This window comes from Mesoplodon densirostris, chromosome 10 (assembly GCF_025265405.1).
Source record: "Mesoplodon densirostris isolate mMesDen1 chromosome 10, mMesDen1 primary haplotype, whole genome shotgun sequence".
In the NCBI taxonomy this organism is placed as follows: Eukaryota; Metazoa; Chordata; class Mammalia; order Artiodactyla; family Ziphiidae; genus Mesoplodon; species Mesoplodon densirostris.
Window position 1 is genome coordinate 35,281,734 of NC_082670.1, and position 14,035 is coordinate 35,295,768.

General features: G+C 41.9%; 1 protein-coding gene across 1 annotated transcript in view; it reads left to right on the forward strand.

The window, feature by feature from the left end:
- The window catches only part of KIF6 (kinesin family member 6), a 402,079-nt gene that overhangs the window by 198,059 nt on the left and 189,985 nt on the right, over window positions 1-14,035 (forward strand). The window contains exons 12-13 of the mRNA XM_060109677.1: window positions 492-630; window positions 4,974-5,189. Of these exons, the coding sequence (XP_059965660.1) occupies window positions 492-630; window positions 4,974-5,189 (355 nt within the window). The remainder of the gene's footprint in view (window positions 1-491; window positions 631-4,973; window positions 5,190-14,035) is intronic.

Below are 14,035 nucleotides of genomic sequence, written 5' to 3' on the forward strand. Positions count from 1 at the left end.
TTAACCTCTACTTCTGCCTGACTTGTAATTTGGCATACTTCATTAAGATAATAGACGTTTGTTGTGAATCTGCTCTGGACCAGGCGTAGGGAAGGCAAAGTTGAATAAGTAAGTCACGGAGAAGACAAATATGTAAAGAATAATTAGAATACATGATAAGTGTTTTTTTTTTAAAGTGTGAATTAATGGTATGGGGTTATGGAGAAAGGGAAAGAGTTCAAGAGGAGATAATGTTTGAGCAGGAATTCCCTGGTTTAGGGAAGCAGAGATAAGATAAGGGGGAGGGGAATGAGGAAGGAGGACAGAAAGAAGACAGGCAGGAGGAGGAGAAAGACACATTCAAGCAAAGGCAACCGCATTGCAAGTCAAGGAGTCAGAGGAGGACACACACGCCTGATTTGTGCAAGGCATTGGTAAAGGCGGAAAGAATCAAAGAAACAAAGACATTTGGAGTTGAGGTATGGACGCTAAGATCTTGTTTCATCTTTCAGAAACTATTGAATGACAAGAAGATCCATGGAACAAGCATAGCCTCCTCTGAAATCAAAGATCAAAACAGTCAAGAACCATTAAAAGAGGAAGAATATAAAAAGCTACGAGATATTCTACAGCAGAGGGACAATGAAATCAGTATCCTTTCTGAAGTGATTAGAAAGTCTTCTTCTACTGGCTTGAAGCGGGGAACACTTAGCTGTCTTCCCCTAACCACACACCCCAGCTCCCCACCCAGATTCCAGCTCACATTGCTTCTTTCCATTTAGAAGTAAAATATCCCTTCGGCAAACACGCGGTAGGAACTAGTAAAAACCAGAGTTGCTATAAAAGAAAAAAAATTACTTTGTTTTTAGCCAGATATAGTTACTATTATGGGAGATATTTCGGTTTATTGAAAAGCATGGGCTTTCTTACACCATGTCTCAATATTAAATTTCTTTTAGTATATGTTTTGACGACTCTGCAGTGCTCTTTCTGTTTTAGTCCTGAGCCAGTAAAGTTAGCTGGTTATCTTTAGCTAGCTGACCAGACACTGGGCTGACCACAGCCTCACTATGGCCCAGAATTTGTGGCTGGTGTGTGGGTGAAACTCAAATGATGGCTGAGAAATGACAAATGGTATTTAGCTTATGAAGAGCAGAGATTGGTTTAAATGTAACTTTTTATTTAAAAGCCAGATCTATTGCTTTGAGTTCCATTTACAAATGTGTAGATGAGTGTTGGGGATAGAAGTCTTACGGCTCTAGGAGACAGCACATATTGGGTGCTGAAAATGGTTAGCAGCCCACGGGAGTGCCTCTCTTACAGACCAGGTGATTACTGCTAAGAAGCCCCTACTGGGTGGTTAGACCTCAGGTCTCCCCAGCATTTCTTCACTATTGTTTCTTATTTTACCTTTCAAGCTTCTTGCAAAAGATTTGACATTTTCATTACATTTGCAGGCTTTACACATGCACAAGCAATGATTTTAGTCAGTTCTTCATGAGCAAATACTTTTGTTCCTTTCTTAAAAATTACTAAAAGGCATTTTAGCTTTAGCTATTGTGCAAAATTCCTAAAAATAGCCTACATGAAGGAAATCCAGTAATAAAGAGGTAAAACCAAATCAACTATGAGGTAGGCACTCTGCCTGATTAACTTCAGTCTCTAATTTTAGTTGAGTATTAGCAGACCCTGTATGTCTGATTCAAGTGAGTTTGAGCTGCTTTATTATCCGGCCAGTAACAGTAGATTCGACTGTGCATTACACTCCCACACAAGCCCTTGTCTCTGAGCACTGCCCACAATGTTGTCACCCTTGCATTCCTTCTCCTCTCTCCTACCCTATCCATCTCCAGAGATGGTCCCAGCCTAGACCTCAGTCCTGGCCCCAGCCCCAGTCTGAGCTCTGCTTCTTTTCCTGGCCTTGATCCTAGTTTAGGATCATCTCCCCTAAATACTCCTACCAACTCCTTAATCCCCTTCTGGGCTTATGGATGTCTGTGTGTATGGGAGGAATGAAATGAGATATGACAGAGAGAGAACAGTCTAGGCTTGTTCATATATGTTTATTTTGAAAAGGGAGTGAGAGAGAGACATACATCATTCTTCACTGGTAAATCCAGGTACCGCTGTCCATGTGGGGCTGCACTGGATTCTTTACTGACTGTGAACAACTCCAGCAGGGTCCCCGCCTTCTGAGACTCATATTTGTAGTGAGGGTGTGTGGGAGGCATGGTGAAAAGAGCACTAAACTGAAAGTTTACACCCAGGTTGACATCCTAGCTCCTCATCCATTATCTCTGTAACTACCCGGTGAGGCTGTTTCTCGCCAGCGTCACAGTGCCAAGCAAAGTCGGTAAGCTGCCTTATGGCAAGTGCTCTGAGTGCTGTAGAGTGTTATGTCGTGGAAGATAGGACCCCACAGACAATGGGCAGACTCAGAAGAAGGAAAAAGAGCATCTAAGATGTACTTGTCACAAAGCTTACATTTATCAAGGGCTAATGACCAAGACAGCCTCCTGAAATTTCATAGTATCTCACAGTCAAGTTGGAGAATATTTTCATATCTTTTTTGGTAGAACCAAGAAGGCCAGGACAGTGATAGGAGGAGTGAGAAAGATACGGCTTAAAATAGGAGAAAAAGTGATAATACTTGAGCTCAAGAAAAGATAGTACTGCAAACAAAATGACAGTGAACAGCATGGAATGTTCTTGGAAAGGGAGGGAAAATGGTGTCCTTTCAGTGACATTATCAGTCTGAATAAAGTTCAGACATCCCTTCACAAAACACATAACAAGGTGACACTTAGTCCGCAGCACTGCACTTGGCATGAGTGAAGGCCCAAGTGAAACGGGAGTGGGAAGGGGGGCAAGACAAAGGAAAGGTGAGAGGGAGGCAGCAGAGAAGCTGCATCTCTACTGTGGCCTTTATGAATGTAAATCAGATGAAGAGCATCGAGGAACTGCCCATTATCTTAGAGCAACATTCACACTCCCTCCTGCGAATTAGGCGGCCACACGTGGTCTTGCCCCTGCCCAGCCCCTGGCTTCGCGTCTTCCTCCCCCACCCTGTACGTGTTAGGCTGCGGTCACAGCGGCCTTTCTGTCGTTCTTCTAACACCCGGTTTCTCGGCCTCAGCACTGCTGCCACTGGGGCTGTCCTGGGCAGTGGAGGATGTTGAGCAGCATCTCTGGCTTCTACCCACTGGACACGAGTAGCAGCACCTACCCTCCACTCCAGAAGGACAACCCAAAGTGTCTCTAGACGTGGCCAAGTGTCCCGTGGGTGGTGAAATAGCCCCTGCTTGGGAACCACCGTCCAGCTCATTTCTCCTTAGGGTTTCGGCACTCACCACTTGCTCTGCTTAGATGCCCTCCCTCTGTCTGGTTCTTGTTGTCATTCAGATCTCAGCTTAAATGTCACTTTTTAAAAAGCCTTTCTGGAGGCTTGAACCTTTCTCGAGCACCCCGTGGAGAGCAGCCACTCAGTCACTCTTGACTTTTTAAAAATAAGCATTCTGGCACTTTTACCCTCTAATATCGTGTGTGTGTGTGTGTGTGTGTGAGAGAGAGAGAGAGAGAGAGAGAGAGAGAGAGGGAGAGAGAGAGAGAGGGAGAGAGAGAGAGAGGGAGAGAGGGAGAGAGGGAGATCTGTCTTTCTCCAGTAGGGCATCTGCTTCATGAGAGCAAGAAACCAGTCTGCCTTTTCATCTTTCTATTTCTGTGCCCAGAATACTGTACTGCCTGGCATACTCCAATGAGTATCGTTGAGTGAAGGAAAGGACGTTGCCATGGCCGTGCATGAAACAGTGAAAGTGTATGATGGTCTTGCTAATCATCCCCACACAGCAGAGTAGGGGAGCTGGGCAGAGCCAATGCCTAGACACCACAGAAGCTGTGAACACCTTTGGTAAATACATGCTTTTTTAAGGCGAAGAATGGAGGCCATGTCAGGGCATGTGAGAGAAGAACTGATAGTGCTTCCAGAAATCACCAAAAAGTTGAGGTCAAAGCTGAGGTGGAGGATGGAAGTCAAGTGCATTCCATGTTACCTGCGCAAGAATGAGTGTACCTTGATGCCCCCTCCTCCACTCCTTTCTACGTAGCAGTCTTCCCTCCCACGCCACCTTCGTGTTTCCTCAGACTCCTGTTTTAATGAAGCCATCTCTAGGGCTGGTGAAAGCCTTGAATTCACCTCACTGCACATGCAGGTAGAGTTCTGAGATTCTCAAGAGGGAGTATCGTCTTTTCTCTTCATGATGGCAGAACCCCTTAGACTTCTTGACATCTTGAACCTGAAAGAACAGTGAAGTAGTTTAGAAAGGAGTCATTTTATCACTCAGCATCAGTGCTCCTAATAGATCTAAATGGCCCACAAAATTGGCATTTAAAAATGATATATCTTTACCAATAATTCACCTCTTTTTGGTGAAATTAGAGGGACCAAACATTAGAGACTTTTTAAGAAAGTGACTTGAAGCCCCATTCGAATATACACTAAAGAAGCATGTGTTGGACATGGGGGTGCTCTGGCCACCAGAACTGACTCGGCTGACCTGCCAGCTGGGGGGGCTCTGGCGTCCTCCCTCCTTCCCCAATCCTGCTGCCTCCAGAGCAGCTTCCTGCATTAAAGTCCTATTTGCTCACCGGTGGAGACGTAGCTCCACTGTCTACTACTACCTGGTGTTCATTTTCCTTTTTATAAACCCTTTCATAAAAGTTTTAGTCCGAATTAGTTTAAACTCAGAAGATTTTAAAGACCTTTGGGTTTGCTAATGTTTCATATAATGGTAATGGTGCCGTATTGAAAGCCCAGCAGCCTCCTAAAATGATCCATCACTGTATCAAGGACCTCAGGAAGGTGAAGTCTTTCTTTAGTCCATCTTTACTGCATGACAAATAGCAAATATTATTGGGAATATTAATCTCATTTGAAAATGAGTGTTTTGATCATTATAATCTAGCATGAGTCACTAAATCCTTAAGTCAAGTTTTAGATATCTTGGTAAATATGTTAAAGAAGGAAAAGAAGAAAGCTCAGGACGCTCTCCACTTCTCCAGCATGGACAGAAGTGAACTGAGACGCTCCCAGAGCTCCCCCTTCCCACCTGGGAACCCGGGAGGTCCGAGGATGTTGCCACCCTCAGCTCCCACTCAGGCCCCGGACTCCAGCACTTCTCAGTACAGATCCAGTTTGCTCCACGGAAAAACAGGTCAGTTATATTTATTTATATACATAAACTATATAACTGTAAATAGAAGACATAGGCTGTCAAATTATATATCCATATAAAAAGTAAACAAACATGTAAATGATTATAATTTTATTATTACATTCATCATCGTAAATCTTACCATTTTTAATATTACTAACATTTCTTGAAGTTTTGAAGTTGTAGTAGAAGCATCTGCAGCAGCAATAACACAAAACCCCAAGTAAAGTATATCCATCCTAAAAAGAATATTCATTTTCCATAATGGAATGCAATGTAGCACCCTTTAGTTTTAAATGTGCAAGGACAAAGGCTCTCACAATTTATTTGTTAGAATTAATTTTTTATAACTATCAAATCTCTTAAATGCCAGTTTCTAAAGTTGATGACTGAACTGAAAACACAAAGTGTGGACTGTCACAGAGGCTGAAATAGAAGGTCCAGGACAACAGCAGAAAAGTTAACTCTAGAGAAAGAAACAGAAATGTTCCTCCAATAGAGGAGGGAAAGAATGATCATCACTAATGTGATGAAACAGTGTTTATTTCTAAATCCAAATGAGCTATCTGCAGCAAAATAATTTTAAAATAAGATCACAGTCTACCTTAAAGGCCAATAAATACACACAATTTTGTCAGATAATAGGATTGACAGGGTCGGACTAACACTGAGGCACCTTCCCCACGTGTAGCCTTTGATAAGTGTGTTGGTACTGCCACAAGAGCAACCACAGAACCATGCTAGAAGCCCAGGTTGGTTTGTGTATGTTACTCTTTCTATTAGACCAGCAGAGCATGATGTACAGTTATGTGGCGAATGCCTTTCTCCTAAAGACACTGAGGAATCTGAAGTATGGAATGTGCTAGAATAAAGGGGTGAAGAGCTTCCCTTTTGGCAACATAGGTTGAAATTTTCCGTGTAAACATTTGTTGGGACGGACAAGCTGACGTGTGGTTTTCTAAAGGCTCTAGCTTGGGAATAATTAAAGAGTATGGTGTGCATTAAGAAGGACACTGTTTAGTTAATAAAGACGAGACTGAGAATCCTGGAAGTGTATTTTGTGATGCTATATTCCTTTATCTCTTAATTCCAGATCTCCTTGCTGTGAATATTTCTTTAGCAACACAGTAGGATAAATTCAAAATCCCAGGAAACAAAAATGCTATTTTTACCATTGATCGTGTTGGCTGTAGACAGGGAAAAGCAATCATTCTTCTCTGTGATCGTTTTCCATACAGTATTTCTATACTCTCTTATGGGTAACAGCTGGTTGGAAGAAAAGAGGTCCTGTGGTTTGGTGAATTCATTAGTTCAACCATCATATTTTTCATTCCGTTATTCATTCAATATATATTTACTGAGTGCACACTTTGTTCTAGGTACTGTGCCGATTATTATCATATGGCTAGAGCTTTACACAGTCGTTATATGTACCAGGTACTATTCAAAGTGTGCTACCTGAATGAACTCATCTAATCCTTATTCTATACGTTCTTGTTTTATTACCCCCATATTGTAGATGAGGACATGCACGGACCAGCACAGTCCCTGACCTCAGAGCATTTACAGACTAACAGGGAAGAGAGCCTTGAACAATTAATTGCAAAAGTGCACCTCTGTATGACTGGGGAGCACACACCAGGGAGGCTCTACCTCAGGTTAAGACCAGGAAGATCCAAAAGGGCCATGAGAGTAGGGGTGTGGCTGGAAGGAACATTGCAAGCAGAAGGAATCACTTCAATAGCTTCCAAGGCCTTTGTGGTGGAAAGGAGCATTTTATGAAGTGGAAAAGGCAGGTGTGGTGGGATCTGGGGAGTGGGAGGCTGGGAAGACAGGTTGAGTGACATGCATAGAACAGATTGGCAGAGGATGCAGGACAGGATGACCCTTTAGGAGGCTGTTGCAGTGCAGTAGTCCCAGCCAGAGGATGGAGATGATGAGAGAGAGGTGGGAGACCAGAAACACTCCAGGAGGTAGTGTGAGCAAGGCTTGGCGACTAATTGGCTATGGCGGGTAAGGGTGAGGATTGGTCCCCAGGTCTCTGGGTGGCTGGTGAGGCTCTTTACAGAGGTGAGAAATGGTGCCTCCCGTGGCCCAGCGACAATTGGCATCATTGACTGTAGAGAATACAGCACTGGCGTCTCTGCCGAAATGAAACGTCACAATCAGTTCCTGTGTTAGAACCGCATGCTCATGATGGAAGGAACTCTCTTTACTGGCCTTTTCCAAAGACACACACCGTTGTGCCTGTGCAGAAATGGCCTCTGATATCACTGCCCAGCCCCTTGCTGTATGCCAGACCTTTTCTATTTCTATTTTCTCTTGCCCACACCATCTCCCTTCTCATAATTATTCTTCCCATAGTATCTCATAATCTCTCTCCTAACTCACGATTATAGTTAACTTTTTCAGTAACTCTTTTTGTCCCTTGATATTGCTATTGAGACAGACTGTAGTTTTGTTTGGAGGATGAACTAAGTTCACTTGAAGAGAAAATCACTGAAAAAATAATGGAAATTGTTTGCAAAGTCCAAGTACAAATGAGGTAAAAGAGTTTTGGAGAAAAGCCTTATAGCTGAAAGGGTTTCTGAGTTGTTTTCACTGTCATTGGATATAGTTCTAGCAATGACTTTAAGTAGGAATAGGCTCACAAATGGGCTGATAATAATCTAACCATTTGGGGGGGATTGATGGGGGATTGATTTTATTTGGGCAAAACTACAGTTAGAATGAAAATTGCTGCGGGTGAATCAGTGCTGCAAAGCAACAGGTAATGGGATAGTTTGTTGCAGTGTTTAACATCTTAGTAGGTGATTAGGCTTATATTCATGCACTGTTTTATATACAAGAGGCTTGTGTAAACTATACCAAATGCAAAACTTTACTAAGCACGTTGTTTGGATGGAAAGTACTACTGCCTTATGTAGGTGTTGTCAGATTCTATTAACCATCCCTGTCTTCATGCAGAAAGCAAGTAAATTTGACCATCTTCCACTCTGAGACCATTGTGGAACTGTTTCCTCTTCAGTAACCCTCCCCCTTTTTCAATTCACCCCCACTTTAGGCTGAAAATGACTTCTTTCAAATTTCTTGTGTGAAAAGAAAATGAAACCCAACCCGTGGTTCCCCAGAGAACCCCACCCCCAGTCGTTGCATGAGGTGCCCGCCAAGACAGAGGGAGGTTAGGGGCTTCAGGGCCTTTTGTTGTTTTGGAGGTTAAATGTCTGTTTCAGTTTTACTGGAATAATGACAGGGATTGTTCAATCCCACAGTTTGCAAAGAGTCATTCATAGTGTTCTCTTTAAAATAGAAGGAGTATTATAGTTTGGGGTTTTTGTTGTTGCTGTCTTGTTGTGGGTTTCTTGGGGTTTTTTTTTTTCTGTTTTAGTTCTCTGGCTGCACGTTCCAAATAGTTACTGGCACCAGTCAATATTCCAGAAGTCCCTCATGAATCACCCCTTCCTTTAACGGTTTGAGATGCTAACGGAACCCACTCCTCACAGGTGATGTCATTGGCATTCAAAAAGTGACCTGAAAGCCAAAGCCACGGCCTGGAGGCTCCAGACTCTTTTCTCTTACTCACGGAGGGAGAATTTGTTCAATCCTCCATATACGCATGGAGGGGCCCAGGGTACGTGTTGACCGAGGACTGAGGTGAACTGCGAAATGCTCTCTGGCTCTGAGAGCTTAATTTAAATATTGGGGCCTGGTTTAGTACCCACAGAGCAGAGAATAAAATAACAAGTGCTATAAGCAGGAGCTGCAAGACATGCTACTACAGGAATTCAAAAGAGAAGGGAAGAGTTTTAATTAGTAGATCAGGAAAGACATTACAGAGCAAGCAACATGGAAGCTAGGCCTCAAAGGATTGATAGAGTTTGGACATTCAAAGATGGAGGGAAGAACGTTATATAACATTCCAGGTTTAAAGATTAATATGAGCAAAGACTTGAAAACAGGAAAGCAAGGAAAAAATATGTAGAGTTGGCAGGAGTATTTGTTTAGCTGGGGTTTTGGAGATTGTTTTAAAAAAAATTCAACTGAGTACACTTTAAAGATCTTACTGTCTTTATTCGACCATTCATGAATCAAGCAGCATCCAATCTAGCAGACAACAAGGAGCGCTGAGGGTCTGTACAAAATGAAGTACTTTTGCAGGTAGAAGGGAGTGGGAACAAGGAAGTTATACTGGCAAAAGGCAGCTTGGTTATGGCAAGGTCACTTTCCTTTGGGGCATGTCAAGTGTCTGTCAGGCAGATTGTCTGTCTAGTGCCCACCAGGCGATTCTTTTTTTTTTTTTTTTTTTAATTTTTTTTAATTTTTTAATTTTTAATTTTTGCTTTATAACAAATTTAATCAGTTATACATATACATATGTTCCCATATCCCCTCCCTTTTGCGTCTCCCTCCCACCCTCCCTATCCCACCCCTCCAGGCGGTCACAAAGCACCGAGCTGATCTCCCTGTGCTATGCGGCTGCTTCCCACTAGCTATCTACCTTACGTTTGGTAGTGTATATATGTCCATGCCGCTCTTTCACTTTGTCACAGCTTACCCTTCCCCCTCCCCATATCCTCAAGTCCATTATCTAGTAGGTCTGTGTCTTTATTCCTGTCTTACCCCTATGTTCTTCATGACATTTTTTTTTCTTAAATTCCATATATATGTGTCAGCATACAGTATTTGTCTTTCTCTTTCTGACTTACTTCACTCTGTATGACAGACTCTAGGTCCATCCACCTCATTACAAATAGCTCAATTTCATTTCTTTTTATGGCTGAGTAATATTCCATTGTATATGTGCCACATCTTCTTTACCCATTCATCCGATGATGGACACTTAGGTTGTTTCCATCTCCGGGCTATTGTAAATAGGGCTGCTATGAGCATTTTGGTACATGTCTCTTTTTGAATTATGGTTTTCTCAGGGTATATGCCCAGTAGTGGGATTGCTGGGTCATATGGTAGTTCTATTTGTAGTTTTTTAAGGAACCTCCATACCGTTCTCCATAGTGGCTGTACCAGTTCACATTCCCACCAGCAGTGCAAGAGTGTTCCCTTTTTTCCACACCCTCTCCAGCATTTATTGTTTCTAGATTTTTTGATGATGGCCATTCTGACTGGTGTGAGATGATATCTCATTGTAGTTTTGATTTGCATTTCTCTAATGAGTAAAGATGTTGAGCATCCTTTCATGTGTTTGTTGGCAGTCTGTATATCTTCTGTGGAGAAATGTCTATTTAGGTCTTCTGCCCATTTTTGGATTGGGTTGTTTGTTTTCTTGTTATTGAGCTGCATGAGCTGCTTATAAATTTTGGAGACTAATCCTTTGTCAGTTGCTTCATTTGCAAATATTTTCTCCCATTCTGAGGGTTGTCTTTTGGTCTTGTTTATGGTTTCCTTTGCTGTGCAAAAGCTTTGAAGTTTCATTAGGTCCCATGTGTTTATTTTTGTCTTTATTTCCATTTCTCTAGGAGGTGGGTCAAAAAGGATCTTGCTGTGATTTATGTCATAGAGTGTTCTGCCTATGTTTTCCTCTAAGAGTTTGATAGTGTCTGGCCTTACATTTAGGTCTTTAATCCATTTTGAGCTTATTTTTGTGTATGGTGTTAGGGAGTGATCTAATCTCATACTTTTACATGTCCCTATCCAGTTTTCCCAGCACCACTTATTGAAGAGACTGTCCTTTCTCCACTGTACATTCCTGCCTCCTTTATCAAAGATAAGGTGACCATATGTGCGTGGGTTTATTTCTGGGCTTTCTATCCTGTTCCATTGATCTATCTTTCTGTTTTTGTGCCAGTACCATACTGTCTTGATTACTGTAGCTTTGTAGTATAGTCTGAAGTCAGGGAGCCTGATTCCTCCAGCTCCATTTTTCGTTCTCAAGATTGCTTTGGCTATTCGGGGTCTTTTGTGTTTCCATACAAATTGTGAAATTTTTTGTTCTAGTTCTGTGAAAAATGCCAGTGGTAGTTTGATAGGGATTGCATTGAATCTGTAGATTGCTTTGGGTAGTAGAGTCATTTTCACAATGTTGATTCTTCCAATCCAAGAACATGGTACATCTCTCCATCTATTTGTATCATCTTTAATTTCTTTCATCAGTGTCTTATAATTTTCTGCATACAGGTCTTTTGTCTCCTTAGGTGGGTTTATTCCTAGATATTTTATTCTTTTTGTTGCAATGGTAAATGGGAGTGTTTCCTTGATTTCACTTTCAGATTTTTCATCATTAGTTTATAGGAATGCCAGAGATTTCTGTGCATTAATTTTGTATCCTGCAACTTTACCAAATTCATTGATTAGCTCTAGTAGTTTTCTGGTAGCATCTTTAGGATTCTCTCTATATAGTATCATGTCATCTGCAAACAGTGACAGCTTTACTTCTTCTTTTCTGATTTGGATTCCTTTGATTTCCTTTTCTTCTCTGATTGCTGTAGCTAAAACTTCCAAAACTATGTTGAATAAGAGTGGTGAGAGTGGGCAACCTTGTCTTGTTCCTGGTCTTAGTGGAAATGGTTTCAGTATTTCACCATTGAGGACGATGCTGGCTGTGGGTTTGTCATATATGGCCTTTATTATGTTGAGGAAAGTTCCCTCTATGCCTACTTTCTGCAGGGTTTTTATCATAAATGGGTGTTGAATTTTGTCGAAAGTTTTCTCTGCATCTATTGAGATGATCATATGGTTTTTCTCCTTCAATTTGTTAATATGGTGTATCACGTTGATTGATTTGCGTATATTGAAGAATCCTTGCATTCCTGGAATAAACCCCATTTGATCATAGTGTATGATCCTTTTAATGTGCTGTTGGATTCTGTTTGCTAGTATTTTGTTGAGGATTTTTGCATCTATGTTCATCAGTGATATTGGCCTGTAGTTTTCTTTCTTTGTGACATCCTTGTCTGGTTTTGGTATCAAGGTGATGGTGGCCTCGTAGAATGAGTTTGGGAGTGTTCCTCCCTCTGCTATATTTTGGAAGAGTTTGAGAAGGATAGGTGTTAGCTTTTCTCTAAATGCTTGATAGAATTGGCCCACCAGGCGATTCTTGATTGACTGGTTTAAGACTCCATTTCTGGAGGAGCCGAAACTGTAATTAAGTCTCCATTTGGTGATGTGGGGTTTAGCATAAGTGACTCCATTTGGAGCCTGTTGTCTTGTTTTTAACAAGATGTACAGGGAGTCAGAATAATTAGGGTAGAAAAATGATTGAAAAGCTGAAAAATAAAGGAATTATATAATCTAATCACTATTTTTAGCACTGTTTTTATGACAAAATGTATCCTTCTTGGGACGCTAAGAACACAGCCCTATCACTCTGCCAGCAGGGGAATAGAGGTCTTCTCTCTCTCTTTGTCTGTCTTTCTACCTCTCCCTCTCTCACACACACAAGCCCACGTGCACACACATATGCAGACTCTTGCCCAGACTTTGGCAATAGAACATTATTCTTTAATCAATTATATATTTATTTACTCTCTAGAACGTGTGTAGTGCTGTGCTATTCGAGATGATGTATAGAGTATGAGACATTCTATTACAGAGCTTGTGGAAAGCATGAAGGACTATCCTTAGCTGCAGGGCAGTGACTCCTAATTAATTCATTAAATACATGTTCTTTGAATTTAAGCAATGAACCAGGCAGTGCTAGGTGCTGGAGATTAGAAGGTGAATGAGACACAGTGCCTGTTAGAGGGTTTACAGTCTAGAAGAGGACTTACCGTGAATATGCGTATATGGTGCCTTGGGACATGGAAGAGGAAGGTCAACTCTTCCTGGGCAGGTTTAGGAAACAGGTACGGAAGAGGTGGGCCTTGAACAAAATCTTCACAGAGTAATCACATTTACGTCTAGCAGAATGAATAGAGGAGGGAAGAAAGGTCAGAGCACTGAGGACTAGGAAACTTCTCAAGCAAATGCATAGAGGTGTGGAACACACGGTGTGTTTGTGACATTGCAAGCGTTTAATTTGGGTGGATTTTAGGATTTGTGTGGATGGAATGGTATTTAGCAAGAAATAAAGCTGAAGAGGGACCAGCTCATGAGAAGCTTAAAAGACTTGCTTCCGAATTTAGAATTTATTTTGTTGGCAGTGGGGAGCCATTACAGCTTTTTAGTATGAGAGTAATGTGGCCAGATTTCTGTTAAAGAAAGGTCATTGATAGCGATGTGCTTAGTAAACTGGAAACTGGAGGGAAAGTGGATAGGATGTTCTAGTAGCCATCGAGGTAGGAAATTAAAAGGGCCAGAATCAAACCAGACACAGTAGGGACTGAAAGGATGAGAAAAGTGTTTGCAGTACATAAGGAGAACTGACTTGTGACCGATCAGAATGAGGTTGAGATGAAAAGTCTAGGATTTCTCCCAGGTTTCTGAGCAGATATGGTGCCATTTACCAAGGCAGTGAATACATGAAGAGAAGCAGGTTTAGAGGGAGAGTTTATTTGTCAAATTATGGATATGTTGAGAATGAGTATGAGGTGGAAGTGTCTAAGCCAGCACATACACAGCTTTAGTGCTCAAGGGGAGGGGTTAATTAGAGATATGGATCTGTCATGGACTTGTAGCCATGAAAGTGGACAGGGTCGTCCAATGAGACAGGTAGCAAAGGACCAAAAGCAGAACACTTAGGAGCCCCAATATGGATGGTATAGGCTGAGGCAGAAGAACCAGCAAGGGAGAACCTGAAAGGCAAGACAGTCAAGAGAGAGGGAGACCTCAGAAGCCAGGCTAGAGACTGAGTTCCAAGGAGGTGGATGTGGTTGACTGTATTGGATGTTACAGAGTGGTCCAGTAAGATGAGAACTACAGAGAGTCCACTGGGTTGGATGGGAAGTGATCAA